Source organism: Mobula hypostoma, chromosome 19 (assembly GCF_963921235.1).
Source record: "Mobula hypostoma chromosome 19, sMobHyp1.1, whole genome shotgun sequence".
NCBI lineage: Eukaryota > Metazoa > Chordata > Chondrichthyes > Myliobatiformes > Myliobatidae > Mobula > Mobula hypostoma.
Window position 1 is genome coordinate 48359201 of NC_086115.1, and position 23947 is coordinate 48383147.

The 23947-nt window shown below is 43.2% G+C and overlaps 1 protein-coding gene across 3 annotated transcripts in view; it reads left to right on the forward strand.

Annotated features, from left to right (window-relative positions):
- Nucleotides 1-23947, forward strand: part of c19h10orf90 (chromosome 19 C10orf90 homolog) — a 233506-nt gene that overhangs the window by 168503 nt on the left and 41056 nt on the right. For all 3 annotated transcript variants that reach the window (XR_010020935.1, XM_063071199.1, XM_063071201.1), the window contains exons 7-8: nt 13760-13964; nt 23404-23467. Coding sequence is in view for 2 of the 3 variants with exons in the window: in XM_063071199.1 (XP_062927269.1) it covers nt 13760-13964; nt 23404-23467 (269 nt within the window). In the remaining variant the exon portion in view is untranslated. The remainder of the gene's footprint in view (nt 1-13759; nt 13965-23403; nt 23468-23947) is intronic.

Consider the following 23947-nt stretch of genomic DNA (forward strand, 5'->3'; position numbering starts at 1 on the left):
TCTTGACTACTGATCCAAAGACATGAATTTACTCCACACCATCTGAGCAAATTTAAATACAGCTAATTATATCAACTGGAATTTGGAGGAGAAAAGAACACACATGTAATAGTAGCCATGAAATGAAAAAATAGTTGCAAAAAGCTTACCTTCAGAGAAATAGACAATATGAAAAGCAGTATATTTGACTCCTAACTGTCATCTGAAATGGCCTCAGAAGTCTCTCAGTTCCAGACCAACTAGGGATGGGCTATAAATGCCAGTCTGCATGTCATCTATGAAGAACTGAAAGGATGGAGGAGCAACACTTCGTATCCCATCTGGGTAGTTTCAACCTGATGGCATGAATATCAATTTCTCCTTCTGGTAAAATATTTCTTCACCCCCACCACTCCTCTGTACTTCTATTGCCCATTCAGTCCTTTTCCTCTACTCATCTACCTATCACTTCCCCCTGGACCACCACATCCTTCCCTTTCTCCTATGATCAACTTTCTCTCCTATCAGATTCCTTCTTCTCCAACCCTTGACCTTTCCCATCTACTTGGTTTCACCTATCACCCTCTAGCTATCATCCTTCCTCTTCCCTCACCTTTTTATTCTGGAGTCTTCCCCCTTCCTTCTCAGTCCAGGCCGCCTGACCTGCTGAGCTCCTCCAGCGTTTCGTGTGTGTTACAAAGGAAAATATTGTATGATTCATGTGTGCTGTTGTCTCAACCTCAATGATTCCCTTCTTCATCTGCAGAATGGTTAATTATTAGATAAATCTAAAGTGAATGAAGGAGAAAAAGAGGAAAGAGGAAAGAAAAATAAATCTAAATAAAAGAAACTGAGTAAATACAGAAGTTTCATGGTGTATAAATACACCTCACATCCAACAAAATGCCTTTAATGTGAAGCCACTGTTATTTAATATGGAATCACTGCAGCCAATTAGTCCTCAGTATGGTTTCACAAATAATAATGATGTAATACTTCCAGATATTCATTTTGATAGCTTTGGCCTTTCTACCAGAAGCTCTCCCCAACTCTTCGATGTAAAGTCCTATGGGATATTATACATCCATTTAAGAAGGGAGAAAAGAACTCAGTTTAATGCATTACCTGAGACTCATTTAGTACCATTCAAGTTTAAATCAAAAACTCCTGGCTGAAGTTTCCTCCAGGGATGAAAGCACAAAAATCTAGCCTGACACTTTAGTGCACATGAAAGTCTCCTGCACTCTTACAAGTGTTCCATTTGATTTGAGATTTTAATTTAGGATACCTTCTGCTCTTTTCTGTGGAGACAAAAGATCCTTTGGTGTTTTTTTTAAGGTAACCCTCGAGCTCTGGGCAACATTTATCCCACAAATAATATTTCTAAATCAGATCCAGGTTTTGTGTGCTTCCAAATTAGCCCTGGAGGGACTAAGGCTTTTGCCTGAAGCTCAGCATGATGGAATATAGATTTGGAATGGTTGCATTTTTCTAAATTATTTATTTATTTATCTATTTATTTATCTATCTATCTATTTATTGATTTGTTTGTTTATTTATCTATCTATTTATTTATTTGTTTGTTTGCTTATTTGTTTGTATACCTGTCTGTTTACTTATTTATTTATCTATTTATCTATCTGCTTATTTATTTATTTGTTGAGCGAGAGTGTGGAATAAGCCCTTCTGACCCTCTAACCTGTGCTGTCCAGCAGTCCCCCAATTTAACCCTAGCCTAATCACGGGTCAGTTTTCAATGATCAATTAGCCTACCAACCAGTATGTCTTTGGACTGTTGGAGGAAACCAGAGCACCTGGAGGAAACCCACACGGTCACAGGGAGAACGCAGAAACTCCTCGCGGGCAGCAGGGGGAATTAAAGCCGGGTCGCTGGTACTGTAAAGCCTTGTGCTAACCACTACGCCACCGTGCTGCCCCGTATGGGGGTCAAAGGTTATTGGATCCTGGAAGTGATGAGGTTCTCCGAAACTAGGCAGCTAAATTGAGGGTCATTAGAAAAGGGTTTGGCTGTCAAGGATCTTTAGATGTTGACAACAAAGAGCTATGGGTTATGGCAGCCTAATCAAGTATTCCAATTCAGTGTCAGGGAGAGGTGGTAGACTAAGCAGTATTTGCAAAGGTATCTACTGGGGAGGAGTTATGTGATCTAGTTGGGGGTTACAAGTTAAATAGCAAAGATCAGTAGCTCAGGGTTCCTAAATGGAAGTGAGGATCAGGAGTTAAATATTAGATAAATATTCACAAATTGTCTGCTTTGCTGAAGCATTTTGCAAGTTACATTGATTTCAAATTTTCTTTATTGATTTTCATAATTAGTTTGGATAGTTGATTTTTTCCCACTGTTTCATCATTTTCTGGCTGCTCTGTAATGACTGGGCTGTCAGATTTCACACTGAGGCGTAAACAGATGGTGCTATATATGAAGTAATCCTGCTTTAAAAAAATCCAGCTGAGAGCTTGAATACTTAATAATATTGCAGAACAACTGTTCTGCCTTTCACCTTTTCTTCATTTCGAGTGGATTCCTTTAATGCAACAGGGTAAATAATTCTGTGGGAGTTCCCACTGATCCTGCTGAACACACTGTAATAGGCAGTGACTCATTTCCCAGATGGAAGAGGAAGGGCTACATTCATTTCCTGATATTATGTCATTTAAATTTTACTTGGTACCTTATTAATCATGTAGGGCACAGACTGCTCCACATGTACATGTTAACTGTGAAAGTAATCAATATTGGCAAATTCAAAAATGCCCTACTAACATTTTCTTCAGCATATTATTTCCTGAAGTTGATATTTTTTAATCAAAGCTTTCAAAAATAGAGCATCTGTTTTCGTGCTTGCTATTCTGCCTTGTACTGATTAATATAGTTGACATTTCAAAGCATTAATGAGAGTCTGCACAACGTTAGAGGGATGCCATCATTTGGATAAGTTATTAAATTTATCATCTTGGTAGATGCATAGGACATAAACACAAGATACTCAACAGATGCAAACAGGAGGAACTCTGCAGATGCTGGAAATTCAGGCAACACACACAAAATGCTGGTGGAACGCAGCAGGCCAGGCAGCATCTAAAGGAAGAAGTACAGCTGACGTTTCGGGCTGAGACCCTTTGTCAGGACTAACTGAAAGAAGAGCTAGTAAGAGATTTGAAAGTGGGAGGGGGAGGGGGAGATCCGAAATGATAGGAGAAGACAGGAGGGGGAGGGATGGAGCCAAGAGCTGGAAAGTTGATTGACGAAAGGGATACAAGGCTGGAGAAGGGAGAGAATTTCGGGACAAGAGGCCTGGGGAGAAAGAAGGGGGGAGGGGAACACCAGAGGAAGATGGAGAGCAGGCAAGGAGTTATTGTGAGAGGGACAGAGAGAGAGAAAAAAAGGAAAAAAATAATAACTTTTTTCTGGGAGACCGTTTCACTGAACACCTATGCTCTGTCCGCCAGAGAAAGCAGGATCTCCCAGTGGCCACACATTTTAATTCCACGTCCCATTCTCATTCTGATATGTCTATCCACGGCCTTCTCTACTGTCAAGATGAAGCCACACTCAGGTTGGAGGAATAACACCTTATATTCCGTCTGGGTAGCCTCCAACCTGATGGCATGAACATTGATTTCTCTAATTTCTGTTAATGCCCCTGCTCCCCTTCTTACCCCATCCCTCATTTATTTATTTGTTTGTTTATTTTCCTTTTTTTCTCCCTCTGTCCCTCCCACAATAACTCCTTGCCTGCTCTCCATCTTCCTCTGGTGCTCCCCTCCCCCTTTCTTTCTCCCCAGGCCTCCCGTCCCATGATCCTCCCCCTCCTCCAGCCTTGTATCCCTTTTGTCAATCAACTTTCCAGTTCTCAGCTTCATCCCTCCCCCTCCTGTCTTCTCCTATCATTTCAGATCTCCCCCTCCCCCTCCCACTTTCAAATCTCTTGCTATCCCTTCTTTCAGTTAGTCCTGATGAAGGGTCTCAGCCCAAAACGTCGACTGTTCTTCTTCCTATAGATGCTGCCTGGCCTGCTGCATTCCACCAGCATTTTGTGTGTGATACTCTACAGATGCTGGTAATCCAAAGCAACACACACAAAATGCTGGAGGAACTCAACAGGCCAGGCAGCATCTGTGGAACTAAATAAGGAGTCAACATTTTGTCACAGTGCCGGGGGCTTTGGGAGCAAGGGCGGACTCAAATGCAAGACACATCTTGTGAGATTACTTAGGTTTAGTTTATTGTACGATACCAGGAGAGCTAGGCAGGAGCAGGAATAGCGAACAGGATAAGGACTCAGGACTACGACTAGGCTGGGACCAAGGGTCTGGGCTTGGACTCGGAATTGGCTCCCAGAACTAGAGGAGACATGAAGAGGCTAGGGTAAGGACTCTGAGCCCGAGACTGGGCAAGGAGCCAGTACCTGGGTCTTGCCTCGGGCTCGGACCCCAGAACCAGGCATGGACATAGCATGGGCTGGGGAGAGGAGGAACATGGAAACACAGAGCTTCGGTCTAGGGGAGCAGGTACATGGAACCATGGACTCACACACAGAACAGAGAGCCGGGACCCCTCCTTGGGTACAGGACATAGGGCCGGGACTCATGAACCTCCACGGGGCAATGGCAAGATGGCCTGACTTACCCCACGGAGGCGAGGACAAGACAAGACAAGACACGACATGACTCCCTGCGGGGCAATGGCAAGACGGCCTGACTTACCCCACGGAGGTGAGGACAAGACAAGACAAGACCAACACGAATGAACACCAGACAGTACCTATCTAGCTTCGGCGATGGAACTAGACCAAAGTGCAGGCGGGGGCTGCAGACGAGGGCTAGAGGCGAGAGGGGCAGAGAAGAGATTCAGACAAGGGGGTAGGACAGGAATCACAGACCGCCAGGGCCAGGACTTGACATGGTACTTGAATGCCGCCAGGGCCAGGACTTGACTTGGAGCCTCCGGGTAGTGCCGAGCTCTCGACTTGGCCCGGGAACAGTAGACAGCAGTTCTTGATTCCCTCTGGCGGGTTAACTGACAGACCCACCTCAGTAAGGAAACTTTGCAGGCTCGCTTTGGCGAGGTAACTTGACAAGGTTGCTCCAGTGAGGAAAGACGAATTACCGGCACTCACTTCGGGTGGAGACTAGGCTTGCTCCGGCCAGATGACATCGGCACGCCGTGACTTTGTAGACACTCCCGCACCGAACGGCTGAAAGCCGGAGACTATAAACTACCGGTTCAGCCGAGTATTAATTACCTCTAATCACCAAAGTCGAGGGACACGGGAAAACAGGGTATCAACGGTCCGGATCGTAACATAAACAAGCTAAATTTAAAGGGACCCGATCCGGACCATGACACATTTCAGGCCAAGAGCTTTTTTCTGGACTGGAAAGAGAGGGGGAAGAAGTCAGAATAAACAGGTGGGGGGAGGGAAAGAGGAATAGCTAGAAGGTAATAGGTGAAGCCAGGTGGATGGGAAGAGTAAAGGTCTGGAGTGGAAGGAATCTGATAGGAAGAGGGTGGACCATTGGAGAAAGGGAAGGAGAAGGGGAGCCGGGGGGAGGTGGTAGGCAGGAAAGTAGAGATACGAGGCCAGAGTGGGGAATAGAGGAGTACAGAGGGAGGGAACTTTTTTAACTGGAAGGAGAAATCAATATTCATGACATCAGATATGAGCTATCCAGATGGAATATACGGTGTTGCTCCTCCACCCTGAGGGCGGCCTCATCATGGCAAAAGAGGAGGCCATGGGCCAACATGTTGGAACGGGAATGGGAATCAGAATGGAAATGCTGAGCCACCAGGAAGTACTGCTTTTGGCGGACGGAGCAGAGATGCTCGATGAAGTGGAACTTCCATTTACAACGGGTGTCGCCAATGTAGAGGAGGCTGCCTCGGGAGCACCAGATACAATAGACAACTCCAGCAGATTTCCAGGTGAAGTGTCGCCTCTCCTGGAAGGACTGCTGGATCCCTGGCTTGTCCTCCAATCTTCTGGAACCTCACCTGAGGTTCTGCCAGAGCCCCAGTAATTGCTTCCTTTGCTTCCCACAACATCCCAGGGTAGATACACTTGCAACTTAACTTCTTTAATGTGATTCAAGACTGCCAGTACCTTCTCTTTCATAATATGAAATACATTTCCTGTAAGAACAATGGGAGAAGATTCAAATATAACATTTAAAACAACAAAGCACTCCGTTCTTTATTCATTTCTCCAATTGGCTAAAAAGGTCTTAAAAGCAAATCAGTGGAGTAGATTTAATTGGATGGCTCATTTAAAGTGCAGGCATAATGGGTCAGATAAGTTATTTCTGTGCTGCTTCAAACAATGCTTATATAAATTGATATTTATGAGTTGTGTATTTGCAACTAATATAAATTAATACCGAGTCCAAAGTGGAACATAACATTTGACTAACTTTGCAGAAGGTATTATTTGACCAGACAGGCAGGTGGATAACACGATATGTTGGGACCAGGTTAGATCCTCAGAGATCTTGACACTCAGGAACTTGAAGCTGCTCACTCTCTCCACTTCTGATCTCTCTATGAGGATTGGTATGTGTTCCTTCATCTTACCCTTCCTGAAGTCCACAATCAGCTCTTTTGTCTTACTGACGTTGAGTGCCAGGATGTTGCTGTGGCACCATTCCACTAGTTGGCATATCTCACTCCTGTATACCCTCTCATCACCACCTGAGATTCTACCAACAATGGTTGTATCGTCAGCAAATTTGTAGATGGTATTTGAGCTATGCCCAGCCACACAGTCACTTGTATACAGCAGACATCCCACCCTGCAAAAACTCACTTCAGGGAGGTCTCAACTGGAAGTCTCAACCTCATAGCAATCTGTGTCAATTAATTTGTTAATTTTGCAAGACATCAGATTCACAAGTGTTTTGTGAGACAGCTGACTTCTGAATTCTGTCTTAATGTGCCATGTTCACAATAGCTGCTGTCTTGGTTGATGAGTAGGCATAGTTTTCTGCTATTTCTGAATCTGGAAACATTTTCCTGAATAGCTTGCCTGTGTGCTTAAACACCTGGAATGGCAGGTTATACTCAACGATAAAAGATGTAAAGTACACCTCAGCTCTAGTGACCTTCTCTGTCAGACTTTGGTTTTCTGCTGAAAAGAACTGTGAAATACTTGAGCAGCCTTCCCTGCGCTTAGCCTCCCTGATATGTTGTGGTCCCTAAAAGAAATAAAAGCATAAGGTGTATCCTTATTACAGGTGTGCGTCGCTTAACGTCCATTCAGACAAGGTCTGATCACACATATATCTGTAGTCACACACACACACATTGCCTGCAATAGTCGGGATCAGAACTTACTTTTTTACATCAAAATGGGGGATTTTAAATGAGTGATTTAGAAGTTCTGTATCTTCAAGTTCAAGTTTATTGTCATCTGGCTGATTGTCCACAAATGAAACAACCTCTGTCCAGATCACGGTGTAGCCACAATACATATATCATGCACACCACATAAAATAATATTTTACCATATTATTTAATAAAGTGTAATTCAAAATGCATATAAAGTGTGCAGCACAGGTAAACAGTTCGCTGTCCTAAAGACGAGACCTCGGTGGGGGCCGGGTATTTATTAAAATCAGTTTTTCTTCTAAAAACGGCTGTGCTTAAACCCAGCCCATCACGGGCTTCGATATACCTGTAAGTGGAAGTGTTTCAGGAAAAAAACCCCAAAGAATTTGCTTGCTGCGAACGCGTTTTTAAAGATTTCTTAGCGGACGATTTTGGAATTTCGCTCCAATTTAAGCCCCGCTCTAATCCCCTTTAAGAAGCCAACGCACCCCACCCATATAGGACAGCCTTGCATAGTCAGGTTTCACCACCAGCCTTGGGAATTTCTTCGCCAGGCTTTTGTACTTCATCTCCAACAGTTGTCCGGATGTTTTCAGCGTCATTACAGAAGGCAGTAACTGAACTGATGGAATATGGAAGAGAGAGAGAGGTTGACTGTAAAGCCCACCCACAGAGAAAACTAATAGGTCTACTTAGCAGAAAGAGAGATCAAGCAGGATTCATTCATTTTCTTTCTTTCTTTTTTTTCCCTTTCCCCCTTCCTCCCTAAAAAATCGATTTCCGGGACATTGTATATAATTTGCGGGCCTCAGGGAGCTGCTATCAATATGCAGGAGACTCCCGGAACTCCCGGGAAAGGTGGGATGTCTGATACAGAGAGTAGAGCAGTGGGCTAAGCACACACCCCTGAGGTGCACCAGTATTGATCATCAGCGAGGAGGATTTGTTATCACCAATCTGCACAGACTGTGGTCTTCCGGTTATTAAGTCAAGGATCCAATTGCAGAGGGAGGTACAGAGGCCCAGGTTCTGCAACTTCTCAATCAGGATGGTGGGAATGATGGTATTAAATGCTGAGCTATAGTCGATGAACAGCATCCTGACGTAATTGTTTGTGTTGTCTAGGTGGTCTAAAGCCACGTGGAGAGCCATTGAGATTGCATCTGCCATTGACCTAATGTGGCGATAGGCAAATTGCAATGGGTCCAGGTCCTTGTTGAGGCAGGAGTTCAGTCTAGTCATAACCAACCTCTCAAAGCATTTCATCACTGTCGATGTGAGTGCTACCAAGTGATAGTCATTATGGCAGTTCACATTATTCTTCTTAGTCACTGGTATAATTGTGCCTTCTTGAAGCAAGTGGGAACTTCTGCCTGTAGCATTGAGAGGTTGAAAATGTCCTTGAATACTCCCACTAGTTGGTTGGCACAGGTTTTCAGAGCCTTACCAGGTAATCCATCAAGACCTTCTGCCTTCCAAGGGTTCACTCGCTTTAAAGACAGAGTAACATCAGCCTCTGAGACAGAGATCACAGGGTCATTAGGTGCAGCAGGGATCTTCATAGTTGTAGTTGTGTTCTCCTTTTCAAGGCATGCATAGAAGGCGTTGAGTTCATCTGGTAGTGAAGCATTACTGCCATTCGTACTACAGGTTACCCCCGCCATCCGAAGGTACGGCGTTCCTATGAAACGGTTTGTAAGCCGGAATGTCATAAAGTGAAGAAGCAATTACCATTTATTTATATGGGAAAAATTTGTGCGCATTCGCAGATCCAAAAATAACCTACCAAATCATGCCAAGCAACACATAAAACCTAAAATAACAGTAACATATAGTAAAAGCAGGAATGATATGATGAATGCACAGCCTATATAAAGTAGAAATACTTCTCTACAATCATTGCCGCACTGTTCTCCATAGCGAAAATTTCACAAGCAGAAACACTCTCTCCAGTAACCTTTAAGCTATGATGCTGCCAAATCATACCAAATAACACATAAAAATACACAGCTTATATAAAGTAGAAATAATGTATGCACAGTGTAGTATCACTTACTGGAATTGGGAAGATGGCGCTGATCACACTGATGATGGTGTGATAGGCTGAGTCGTCAGAGGTTGGGGTGGTGCAGTGGTCCCCAACCTCCGGGCAGCGGACCGATACCGATCTGTGAAGCATGCTGGGGTGCAGCGGTAGCCGGGAGGCACCCAGCACATCTTTAAGAAAAAAAGCCAAAATAAACAAGCTAATTAATTAGGTGCCGCCCGGCACTTAAATGTCGGCCCAGATCAGAGGCGACGCAATTGGCAACCGATTCTCTAGTTCGCTACTGCATTCGGTTTCAATTGTTATCCTTTCCTCTTCCAATTGCATCAGCTCTTCATCTATCAGTTCTTGGTCATGGGATGCCAAAACCTCTTCAACATCATCTTCTTCAACTTCCACAAGCCAAACTCACTTTGTCCTTACCTCGTTCACCACGATCGAAACGCTTAATTATGTCTAGTTTTATGCTAAGTGTAACACCCTTATGAGTTCTTTTAGGCTTTTCCGATATCTTAGAACTCAGCTTGCTAACGGCTGCTCACAGGCACGTGTTTAAGCAATGCCGCTAGAATGCAGTTCCGGGGGTGGAACTTGGCTGCTCGGGGTGCGCGCTGCTTTTATCACGCGCTGCCTTGTTTTGCGCACTGCCTTTTTTTGTAACAGTGAAAACACCTTCTGTTAGAGAAAACAGGTGACTGATGTAGATCTTTCGCAACAGCAAGGTTTCAGAAAGCGAACGTTCAAAAAGCGGGGGACACCTGTATTGGGTTTCCCTTTGCAGGAAGTAATGTCTTGCAGACCCTGCCAGAGTTGCCGTGCATCTCATATTGCCTCCAACCTTGTTCAAAATTGTCTCTTCACCACTGAAATAGCCCTCTGCAAATCATACCTGGTTTTCTGGTACAGGCCTGTGTTGCCAGACTTGAATGCCACAGATCTAGCCTTCAGCAGATAACGTACCTCCTGGTTCATCCACGGCTTTTGGTTTGGCAATGTACAGTAAGTCTTTGTTGGCACATACTCATCTACGCAGGTTTTAATGAAGTCGATAACAACTGCAGCATACTCATCCAGATTCAAAGACGAATCCCTGAATACAGTCCAGTCCACCGATTCAAAGCAGTCCTGCAGGCACTCCTGTGCTTCCCTTGTCCATACCTTCTTGGTCCCCACTACTGGTGCTGCAGTCTTCAGTCTCTGCCTATACTCAGGGAGTAGAAATACAGCCAGGTGATCAGACTTCCCAAAGTGAGGGCGTGGAATAGCACAGAAGGCATTCTTGATAGTGGCATAGCAATGGTCCAGTGTGTTGTTTCCTCTGGTATTGCAAGTGATTTGTTGATAGTAATTGCTTAGTGATTTTTTTCAGACTGGCCTGGTTAAAATCTCCCAAAACGATGGTGAAGACGTTAGGGTGCGCTGTTTTGTGCATGTTGATCCCATTGCTCAGATCATCTAAAGCCTGCTTGAGGTGGAATGTAAACTCTGAGCAGAATTACCCCAGAGAACTCCCATGGTAGGTAAAAAGGACGACACTTTACTACTAGATATTCCAGGTCTGGTGAGCAGAATTGGGACAGCAGTGACATATTTATGCACCAAGAGTTGATCATGAGGCATACTCCTCCACCTCTGCTTTTGAGAGACTCTGTAGATCTATCCTGATGGTGTATAGTAAACCCCTCGATCCGAATCGCTGCATCCGATACGGAAGGGGTTAACCAGGATTCCATGAAACAAAGGATACACGTGGTCCTAATGTCCCTCTGATTCAGCACCCTGGCTCTGAGATCATTGATTTTATTCACCAGAGACTCCACATTCGCCAGCAAGGTAGTTTTATGTATAGATATTGTTAAAAATTTGTTCCTTGTCACAATTCAATGTTGTCCATGCTATCTGAGGGAACATTTAGTGGTTCTTCACTGAACTAATCAGAACCAGGTTGATTACCATCAGCATGTGTCATGAAATTTGTTAACTTAGCAGCAGCAGTTCAATGCAATGCATGATAATATAGAAAGAAAAAAATTAAGTAAATCATCCCAGTAAGTATGTGTGTGTGTATATATATATATATATATATATATATATATATAGAGAGAGAGAGAGAGAGAGAGAGAGAGAGAGAGAGAGAGAGAGAGAGAGAGAGAGAGAGAGAGAGAGAGAGAGAGAGAGAGAGAGAGAGAGAGAGACTTATGGAGAAGAGGAGTTCAGTGGGTAATACCGTTCCGCCTGACCGGAAGTGCACTGAGAGCGGTAAGCGTAAAGGAGTTGGGTGCTTGCTGTTCTGGCTAACAACGGATGGTGCAATCCGGGGTATATTACGATCGAGGAACGTGTTTGCAGACTGGATATTGAACTTTTTACTGTTGGATTCGGCCACATTCCACTGTGATACAACACTTGGTGGCATGGGAGGTCGTTCCTGCCTGTGGCCATCCAACGTGCAGCTCCTCCCGTGGAGGGTCAGACACCCTGAGCCAATAGACTAGTCCTGGACTTATTTTCCATCTGGCATAGTTTGCATTTTGGTGTTTGATTGTTGGGGTTTTTTGTATTGCTATATTTATGCTCTATTCTTGGTTGGTGCGGCTGTAACGAAACCACATTTCCCTCGGGATTAATAAAGTGTATCTATCTATCTATCTATCTATCTATCTAGAATAGATTCAAAATGGTACAAAAACAGAAATATATATTAAAAAACGGAAATAAAAGTGAGGTAGCGTTCATGTGTTCAATGTCTATTTAGAAATCAGATGGCAAAGGAGAAGAAGCTGTTTCTGACTCACCGAGTATGTGCCTTTAGGCTTTGGTACCTCTTTCCTGATGGTAAGAATGAGAAGAGCTGGGTGAAGATGGTCCTTAATAATGAATGTCACCTTTCTGAGGCACCGCTCCTTGAAAGTGCCTTGCGTATTACAAACATTAGTACCCAAAACTGAGCTGACTAATTTTACAAACTTCTGTAGCTTCTTTTTGTCCTGTGCAGTAGACAACCCTGCCCCACACCAAACAGTAATGCAGCCTGCGAGAATGCTGTCCATTGTACACCTATAGAAAGTGTTTTAGGTGGTAAACCAAATCTCTTCTAACTCCAAATAAAATATAGCCGATATAAAAATTCTTTATAGCTGCATTGATATGTTGGGACAAGATTAGATCATCAGAGATCTTGACACCCAGGTACTTGAAATTGCTCACTCTCTTCACTTCTGATCCCTCTATGAGATTTGGTTGGTGTTCCCTCATCTTACCCTTCCTGAAGTCCACAATCAACTCTTTCATCTCACTGACACAGAGTGCAAGGTTGTTCCTATGACACCACACAGCTAGCTGATATATCTTGCTCCTGTATGCCCTCTCATTTCCATCTGAGTTTCTACCAACAATAGTTGTATCATCAGCAAATTTATAGATGGTATTTGAGCTATACCTAAATACACTGTCATGGATATAGAGAGAGTAGAGCAATGGGCCAAGCACACACCCCTGAGGTGCGTCAGTGCGGAGGAACTATTATCACCAATCCGCACAGATTGTGGTCTTCCAGTTAGGAAGTCAGGGATCCAATTGCAGATGGATGTACAGAGGCCCAGGTTCTGTAGCTTATCGATCTGTACTGTGGGAATGATGGTGTTAAACGCTAAACTATAGTCAACAAACAGCATTCTGACATAGGTGTTTGTAATGCTACAATGGACATAGAAAAATCCCAAAATAATTGCAAATTCAAAGTATTTGGGCATTGCATAGAGGCAGAAAGATGAAATTTTTGTTCCTGACTATTTGCAAAACTTCAGTTTTATCTATAACATCTGGGATTAATAATTTGGTGGCTATGGTTCTGGACAGGCAATTTACAGATTATAAAATCTCTCCATGGTCAATAATAAAAGTAACCAATAAATTTGGTTATTTATGCACAGTATATTGTGTGGAACCCTAAATGGTTTGTCCCAAGCTTACTGTAGTGCCTGTTATTTTTATTTGACTCTTAATGTTCTTTGTATATGGACTTCCAGTATCGCCTCCAGCAAAATACTTCCTCTTTAATACAATTTGGGAGCAGGGCCAGATGGCCACGAAATGGCATCACACACACAAAAAAATAAAGTTAATGAAAATAACTCAGAGAATATCTGCGTTAATGGTGAGGAAGTATTTTATTAATATAATGAAAATTAAAAAGGTGTTATATGTTCATATGTAACATGGAGCTGATGATCCAGTTTACCAAAATACTCTGTGGTCACCGTATTAGCTACACCAGCATACCTTCATTTGTTACAGCAGATGTTGTCAGAAGAAAGTTCTTATATTTTCTTTATGGTATGACACCACATGCAAATCATAATACTTCCATTTTATTTTCACACTAGGAGGCTTTGGAGCTGTACAAGCCAGAATTTATCTTTCGATCACGAAAGCGTTTGCGGGAGCTTGAAGTTAAGGCAAAGCAGAGGAGAGTCCAGATGCGTGAATGCGTGCAGCGACGAAGGGAAAGAGTCAGAGCACCAATGCAAACTATACCATTACCCTCTCCATTTAAAAAACGACAGTGCACCATACCACACCCTCTGAGTGGTAAGTTATTTCAAATTGCAAACCTGACTAATACATTAGAGAGAAAACGTAGAACATTGCGCAAAATATTCCTCGCTTGAGCAAAAAATCAACTCAGCCTAAGAGGGTTGCTTTTGATATTTAATCTATCTGGTAATCTTCTTTGGGTGTCCGTGGATAATATGCTTCCATAATTTTTCAGTGCATCTGAATTCAGATTAGAACACAAGTTTGATAGAATGTTTATACTTATCTCTACCTATGCATTACGCAGCAGACATACATGATTATATTTCATGTTTCTTTCTAAGAGAATGTTCAGCCCACCTGGTCTATGCTAGCTCTCAACACAATCTCATTCCTCTGCTGATTTCCTCTCTCTGTGATCTCTTCTCCCCACATCCCAATCAACTGCTGACTGATTTTATCCCTTCTCTACATAATAATGGATCAACCCATTTTACTTACCAACCCATTTTTTCTTTTGGAATGTGGGTGGAAACTAGAGCTCCTGGTGGAAACCCATACAGTCACAGTGAGGACACGCACAATCAGTACCAGAGCTCGGATTAAACCCAATTCACTTGGCAGTAGTATTATGACACGTATGAATCATTCCATTCTAGCCCCTCATTTTGAGTGGCTTCAGGAGGTAAGCCATCAGTAGTAGTGAAAACAGCTTCGACGGATTTTGGAAATGCTGTATCATTTTAGGCAGCCCAATCAAATGAAATTGAAATGAGGCAGACACGAGGAAATCTGCAGATGCTGGAAATTCAAGCAACACACACAAAATGCTGGTGAAGCTGTCGTTAACTTGTCGTTACTGAAAGTACTGCCGACGGATAGGATATGTTAAAAACTAATAGTTCTTATTGTTTTTTAGTCAGCATGTGCATAGTTTATGTGATTCAATAAAAATATTGCATGAGAAATGGATTTTGTCCCTGCCACAGTTACTGAGGGATTACCATTCTGTGGTGTTCGCATTTCACAAATTAAAATTGCCAATTGCATTAATTCTTTAGTGTGTGACCTTGCTTTAAATCAGGTACTTAGAGAGTAAGTTATGAATTCTCTAATCTTCAGTTCTGGCTCTCTGTGCATTTGATGTACTAAGACTTGGAGAAACCAGGTATGAACTAGAGTTTCCAACAACGGTAGTGTTATTCCTTTAACTTTAAAATGCGAATATGCGGCCTGAACCAGACATAGGATTGCAGAAGTGGATGGCATGATATCATAGTGGTTAGCATAATTCTTTACAGTACTAGCAACCTGAGTTTAATTCCTGCCGTTATCTGTAAGGAGTTTGTACGTTCTTCCCATGAGTACGTGGGTTTCCTGTGGGCACTCCCATTTCCTCCCACAGTCCAAATACGTACCAGATAGCAGGTTAATTGGTCATTGTGAATTGTCCTGTGATTAGGCTAGGATTAAATAGGGGGATTACTGGGTAGTGTGGCTCAAAGGGCCGGAAGGGTCTGTCCCATTCTGTATCTCAATAAATAAATGAAGTAGATATCTCAGTATCTAAAAGAAAAGCTGGCAGAGAATATCCCAGGCTAACTTTGTGACCCAGTCTCTGCTTAGTCAACTTTGTTTACCTCCCGCTCACTGAGACTGCATGCAAAGCTTGCAACCTTTGCCCAGCTCTTACCCTACCCACTGATCTGCTGTCCCATATAACCAGGAATATCTCCAGGCACTTCATCCCAAATATTGATCTCTACCTCATGAAGTGATAATTACACATAATTGCCTATTGTGCCAACCAATAGCCCAGTGGTCCCCAACCACCGGGCCGCGGACCGATACCGGGCCGCAAAGCATGTGCTACCGGGCCGCAAGGAAATGATATGATTTGGTGATATGAAACGATATGAGTCAGCTGCACCTTTCCTCATTCCCTGTCACGCACTGTTGAATTTTCATCAGTGACCCAAGACGTGAAAAGGAGTGGGTCCGTGACCCATTTATGAATGTCCCCGGTGAATCATCCATGTCAGCACGGGAAAAACATCAACTCCTCAAGCTTGCAAATGACGATGGGCTGAAAAGTATGTTTGACATAAAATCTCTGCCGGCATTCTGGATCAAAGTCAAGGCTGAATATCCTGAGATAGCCATAAAAGCACTGAAAACGTTGCTTCCATTTCCAGCATCATATCGCTGCGAAGCAGAGTTTTCTGCAATGAATGCAACGAATACTAAATTGCGGAATAGGCTGGACATAAGGAACCCCCTTCGAGTATTGCTGTCTCCTATCACTCCTCGATGGCACCGTCTTGTTGCGGGGAAACAAGCCCAGGGCTCCCACTGATTCAGCGATATTGGTGTGTTGCAATGATTTGATATGTTCATACGAGGAAAATATGCACTGTGTGTTTAACATCCAAACATTACTTAAAATGTTATGATGCTATTGACTTATAAGTGACTTATAATTCAGTGGTCCCTAACCTCTGGGCCGCGAAGAATGCAGCAGTGGCCGGAACGCACCCAGCACATCTTTAAGAAAAAAGCCGAAATAAACATGCTAATTAATTAGGTGCCACCCGGCACGTAAATGTCGGCCCAGATCAGAAGCGATTGCCGATTGCATCGCCTCTGATCTGGGCCGATATTTACGTGCCGGGCAGCACCTAATTCTGACGAAGGGTCTCGGCCCGAAATGTCGACCGTACCTCTTCCTATAGATGCTGCCTGGCCTGCTGCGTTCACCAGCAATTTTTATGTGTGTAGCTGTTTCTTTCGGCTTTTTTTTTAAAGATGTGCTGGATGTGTTCCGACCACCGTTGTACCGTTGCATTCTTCACAGCCCGGAGGTTTGGGACCACTGTTACAATTGACTTATCACTATAATCATGCAAGGAAGATATGCACTGTGTGTTTAATATTAAATTTGTTAGATAAACCCTTTCAGAAATGAAATTGAGTGTATTAGCCACTTATAAGTGACATAGTTGAATTAGCACCTATATACCGGTAGTGATTAACACCACCCACCCCCCACCTCCCCCGGGTCGGCCGATCTGCAAGAATATTTTTAATATTAAACCAATCCGCGGTGCAAAAAAGGTTGGGGACCCCTGCAATAGCCAATAGCTACCACCAACATAAACACCATACCCTTCCTGACAGCTGGCCCCTACACACTCTTAATCCCCAGCAGCATAATTCCCCAATAAATTATGCCCCAACTGCTTTGCCTGATTTTAGAAACATAGGAATAGAAACATAGAAAACCTACAACACAATACAGGCCCTTCGGCCCACAAATTTGTGCCGAACATGTCCCTACCTTAGAAATTACGAGACTTCCCCATAGCCCTCTGTTTTCCTAAGCTCCAGATACCTATCCAAAAGTCTCTTAAAAGATCCTATTGTATCCGCCTCCACCACCATTGCCAGCAGCCCATTCCATGCACTCAACACGCTCTGAGTAAAAAACTTACCCCTGACATCTCCTCTGTACCTACTACACAGCACCTTAAACTTGTTTCCTCTTATGGCAACCATTTCAGCCCTGGGAAAAAGCCTCTGACTATCCACACAATCAATGCCTCTCATCATCTTATACACCTCTATCAGATCACCTCTCATCCTCCATTGCTCCAAGGAGAAAAGGCCGAGTTCACTCAACCTGTTTTCATAAGGCATGCTCCCCAATCCAGGCAACATCCTTGTAAATCCCCTCTGCACCCTTTCTATGGCTTCCACATCCTTCCTGTAGTGAGGTGACCAGAACTGAGCACAGTACTCCAAGTGGGGTCTGAACAGGGTCCTATATAGCTGCAACATTACCTCTCAACTCCTAAATTCAATTCCATGATTAATGAAGGCCAATACACCGTATGCCTTCTTAACCATAGAGTCAACCTGCGCAGCTGCTTTGAGCGTCCTAAGGACTCGGACCCAAAGATCCCTCTGATCCTCCACACTGCCAAGAGTCTTACCATTAATACTATATTCTGCCATCATATTTGACCTACCAAAATGAACCACTTCACACTTACAACAGGAATTCTGCAGATGCTGGAAATTCAAGCAACACACATCAAAGTTGCTGGTGAACCCAGCAGGCCAGGCAGCATCTCTAGGAAGAGGTACCTCTTCCTAGAGATGCTGCCTGGCCTGCTGCGTTCACCAGCAACTTTGATGTGTGTCACTTCACACTTATCTGGGTTGAACTCCATCTGCCACTTCTCAGCCCAGTTTTGTATCCTATTAATGTCCCGCTGTAACCTCTGATAGCCCTCCACACTATCCACAACACCTCCAACCTTTGTGTCATCAGCAAACTTACTAACCCATCCCTCCACTTCCTCATCTAGATCATTTATAAAAATTATGAAGAGTAAGCGTCCCAGAACAGATCCCTGAGGCACACCACTGGTCACCAACCTCCATGCGGAACATGACCCATCTACAACCACTCTTTGCCTTTTGCGGGCAAGCCAATTCTGGATCCACAAAGCAATGTCCCCTTGGACCCCATGCCTCCCTACTTTCTCAATAAGCCTTGCATGGGGTACCTTATCAAATGCCTTGCTGAAATCCATGTACACTACATCTATTGCTCTACCTTCATCAACGTGTTTAGTCACATCCTCAAAAAATTCAATCAGGCTTGTAAGGCATGACCTGTCTTTGACAAAGCCATGCTGATGATTCCTAATCATATTATACCTCTCCAAATGTTAATAAATCCTGCCTCTCAGGATCTTCTCCATCAACTTACCAACCACTGAAGTAAGACTCACTAGTCTATAATTTCCTGGGCTATCTCTACTCCCTTTCTTGAATAAGGGAACAACATCCGCAACCCTCCAATCCTCCAGAACCTCTCTCGTGCCCATTGATGATTCAAAGATCATCCCCAGAGACTCAACAATCTCCTTCCTCGCCTCCCACAGTAGCTTGGGGTACATCTCATCCGGTCCCGGCGACTTATCCAACTTGATGTTTTCCAAAAGCTCCAGCACCTCCTCTTTCTTAATATCTACAAGCTCAAGCTTTTCAATCTGCTGCAAGTCAGAACTACAATCACCAGTATCCTTTTCCATAGTGAGTACTGAAGTGAAGTATTCATTAAGTACCTCTGCTATTTCCTCCACTTCCATACATACTTTCCCACTGTCACACTTGATAGCTCCTATTCTTTCATGTCTTATCCTCTTGCTCTTCACATACTTGTAGAATGCCTTGGGGTTTTCCTTAATCCTGCCCGCCAAGGCCTTCTCATGGCCTCTTCTGGCTCTCCTAATTTCCTTTTTAAGCTCCTTCCTGTTAGCCTTATAATCTTCTAGATCCCTAACATTACGTAACTCTCTGAACCTTTTGTAAGCTTTTCTTTTCTTCTTGACTATATTTATTACAGCCTTTGTACACCACGGTTCCTGTACCCTACCATAACTTCCCTGTCTCATTGGAACGTACCTATGCAGAACTCCACACAAATATCCCCTGAACATTTCAAGATTCAAGATTCAAAGATTCAAAAAACTTTATTGTCATTCTAACCATACATCAGCTCTGCAGGGCAGAATGAGACAGCGTTTCTCAGGGGCAGTGCAATCATAACATAACAAACGCAACACTAAATAATAAACATAACAATAAATAGTAAAACACAACAGCCACATGTCAGTTAAAATCAGTTATAAGTGACCATGCAAGTTAAAAGTGTCCAAAGCAGAGTCAGGTGGAGCAGCTATTTAGCAGTCTGACTGCCTGTGGGAGCAAGCTGTTTAGTAGCCTTGTGGTTTTAGTTTTGATGCTCCTGTAATGTTTGCCTGATGGCTGAAGAACAAACAGTTCATGGAGAGGGTGTGAGGGGTCTTTAATGATGCACCGTGTCTTCTGGAGGCATCGACTCTGAAAGAGGTCTTGGACAGAAGGTAGGGAGACCCCAATAACCTTCTCTGCCCCCCTAACCACCCTCTGCAAGGCTTTTTTGTTGACAGCACTGCAGCTGGAGTACCAGGTTGTGATGCAAAAGGTCAGCACACTCTCAACCACGCCTCTGTAGAATGTAGTTAAGATGTTAGTGGGGAGTGATGCTTGTTTAAGCTTCCTCAGAAAGTGCAATCTCTGCTGGGCCCGTTTCACAATCCCAGTGGTGTTCCTGGACCAGGTGAGGTTGTCCGAGATCTGCACCCCAAGGAAATTGATGTTTTCCACTCTCTCCACTGTGGAGCCGCTGATGCTGAGGGGTGTGTGCTCGGGCTGAGACCATCTGAAATTGACGATCATCTCCTTGGTTTTGGTGACATTAAGCATCAAGTTGTTATCCCTGCACCAGCTCTCTAGGTGTTTGACCTCTTCCTTGTACATAGTTTCATCATCTTTGCTGATGAGCCCCACCACTGTTGTATCATCTGCAAATTTAATAATCAGGTTCTCCTTGAATCTGGCTGCACAGTCATGTGTTAGCAGTGTAAACAGCAATGGGCTAAGCACACAGCCTTGTGGGGATCCAGTGCTCAGTGTAATGGAGTCAGAGATGTTCCTGCCAACACGGACTGACTGGGGTCTCTCTGTCAAGAAATCCAGAATCCAGCCACACATGGCAGTGCTAAGGCCAAGCAGCGACAGTTTCTCCACTAGTCTCTGCGGGATGATGGTATTGAACGCTGAACTGAAATCAATGTGCAGGATACTGGCATAAGAGTCTTTGTTGTCCAAGTGAGAGAGAACTGAGTGCAGTGTGGTGGATATTGCATCCTCTGTAGAGCGATTTGGACGATAAGCAAACTGTAGAGGATCCAGCGATGAGGGGAGGCTGGCTGTGATATGAGGCTTGACAAGCCGTTCAAAACGTTTCATCACTATGGGGCTCAGGGCAACGGGACGGTAATCATTCAGACAGGCTACAACTGATTTCTTTGCTACAGGGATGATTATGGAGGTTTTGAAGCATCTGGGGACAATAACTTGACTGAGGGAGATGTTGAAAATGTCTGTCAGGACATCTGCTAATACATCAGCACATTCCTTGAGCACACGTCCAGGGATGTTGTCGGGTGTGGGTTGACCCTGGCAAGGGTCCTCCATGTTTGCTCTGGATCAATGATTGGAGCTGGCTGGTCAGATGGTAAAAAGAGACTGGCTCTCCCCCTTGCTGTAGTGTTTGATGCTTCGAAGCGGGCAAACAAATTGTTAAGCCTGTCTGGTAGAGAGGGGTCACTGTCATCAGTTTTCTGCCTGATCTTGTAGTCTGTCAGAGCTTTAATTCCCTGCCACATCCGTCTGGTGTCAGCTGTGTCACAGAAGTGTCCATGTATTTTGCCCGCGTAGGCCTTTTCGCTTTCCTGATCCCTAGTGAAAGCGCAGACCAGGCTGAGCGAAGCGCACTCCTGTCCCCGATCTGTAGGCTGTGTCACGGGCCTTCAGTAGTGAACGCACCGCTGTTGTCATCCGTGGCTTTTTATAACCACGTGTGGTGAAGGTTTTCATCACAGTGACATCCTCCGTGCATTTGGCTATGTAGCTGATTACTGCCTCCGCATACTCCTCAATGTCTGTATGGTCGTCATAGGAGGCTGCTGTTTTGAATATGTCCCAGTCTGTGTGCAAAAAACAGTCTTGTAGTGCTGAGGCTGCTCCTTTTGGCCAGACTTCCGAAATTTGCCACATTTGTTCCGTACTTTTCCCTGAGAACATCTGTTCCCAATTTAAGCTTCCAATTTCCTGCCTGATAGCCTCATAATTCCCCTTACTCCAATTAAGCACTTTTCTAACTTGCCAGTTCCTATCTCTCTTCAATGCTATTGTAAAGGAGATAGAATTATGAAAACTATCTCCAAATTGCTCTCCCACTGTGAGATCTGACACCTGACCACGTTCATTTCCCAATACCAAATCAAGTAAAGTCTCTCCTCTTCAAGGTGGTAAGAGTCTGGTGATGTGACCACTGACGCCAGGCAGACAATCTCTGAAGAGTATTGATAATGACTGGGCTTACCTGTCTTGTAAAGTCACTGCCCAGAAGAAAGCAAAGGCAGACCACTTGTGTTGAAATATTTGCCAAGAGCAATCATGGTCAAGACCATAATTACCCACATCATACAAGGCATGTAATGGATGAATGATGGTAAGAAGCTTGCATGACATAAGGTAAGTTTAATAGCTTCTGGGTTTGCGGGCTTTTAGTGCTACAGGACTCCCCACCAGCGGGCTCACAGCGAAAATGTTTCTGATCTGCCATGCAGCAATAGTTTTGCAGGTGTTGAAGAATTTTCAGTTGTAAAATAATAAAAATAATGTTTTTGATGTTGACAGCCTTTTGATCAAGCATATTACAAAAGAGAATAGATGGAAGATTTAGTGTTCAATAAGTTCTCGGACACAGAAGTGCAATCACAGGAAGGCTGAAGTTTATAATTGATTAGCACTGATTGCTTGAGATATTGGCCCCCGTCCCAAAACTGGTGAGAGGATAGCACCATTGCAAAACTGGTTATTTCAAAAAATCTACTGCTTCACTGATCAATTCATTTACTTCAAAATTGCAGCAACTTTGCCAAAACCCTTTCCAGCACATTAATTGTTGTTTGATTTATGATTTAGATCCTTTTTAATTACTTTATTTGTAGTCACCATTTTAGTATGGTATATTTATGTTCTTTTACAAACTGATTGTCTTTGTACAGTCATAAACCATTTATACAAATGTTTCTGTGATTGCTATTGATTTAACGGTAACATAAATCAACTGGAGATCTTCCATCGATCCAACATTTTTATTGCTATTTGTTTTTTTTCCACAGTGACAGATTACCTACCTACCCTTAATCTTTGTCAGAGGCTTGGAATCTTTTCCATGATGATCAGCAAACATAGTTAACTACACTTAATGTTTAATATTCTGCCTATGAGGCCTTCATTGTCACCATGCAACCCCATTCCCCAATTCTACTTCTACCCTGTGGTTCCTCTTGCAATTTATCAAGTGTAAGCTACGTTGTATCCCACTACAGTATCAGGGGAATAATCTATGCTTATTCAGTAAACTATTGCACAAAGCAACAGTTTCCAGTAAAGATATAATCCAAAATATACATCTTCTTCAGAAATTGCTTTATTAGCTTATCTAATTCCACTTATGCAGCTTTTTTCCAGTCCCATAGCTCTATTATATCCAGCTACACTCTACCTTTTATCTTCTGTCTATCATGCTCCAAGCTTTGCTTGATTGTTGATGGCAATCTAAAATACATCAATCATGTTCCCTTAAATTCCCCTGCTGAAGCCCAAAGCCTTGTTTTCTCCCCCTTCCAACTTTAAAAGACTCCTTGCAGTCATTATATCTTGAAACCTTTGGACTGCATAAACGAAAGTTGTTGTGGGGTGACAAGGACCTTTCACTGGACAAAATTTCAAGTTGAAATTGTGCAATTGTACACAATCTGATTAAACATGGCATTTTATTAAGTGCCCATCTCTCCATTTTTAGATAATCTATACAAACCGAAGGAGAGGATGATTCCAGAGAAGGAAATGCAGATGAGATCCAAAAGGTAATTTGAGATTATTCTTAGGACATTTTCTAATCTGTAAAGACGCCCTGAGTGCAATTTATTTTAAAACTTTCATTCAGCTTTACAATGTCAGCAGTTCTATTTCTGGCGAAGTGTTTTGCTCACAGAAGTGTGAGTTAAAGGGCTGGCAACTCAACAATACATTTGAACATTTCTTATTGTGGATTCATTCGTTCTAGTGACTGAAGCCCAGGGTTTACAACAGTTGCCAGAAATAGCATGGCTTTTGAAAACTGACTTATGCTCCAAGATGTCAAATCTGCAAAATTTTTGAACAGAACTTCGTAAAGTAATATAATTAATATAAATTTGTCTTTGCTTTAGCTAAGAAAATCAAAAAATAAATAATTTCCGTACAGTGGGTCATGTCCTTAATCATATCTACTGCATGTACACTAATCTAATCTGCCTTTGATACAGTTTATATCTTGAAATTTTTATTGAACAACTAGAAACTAC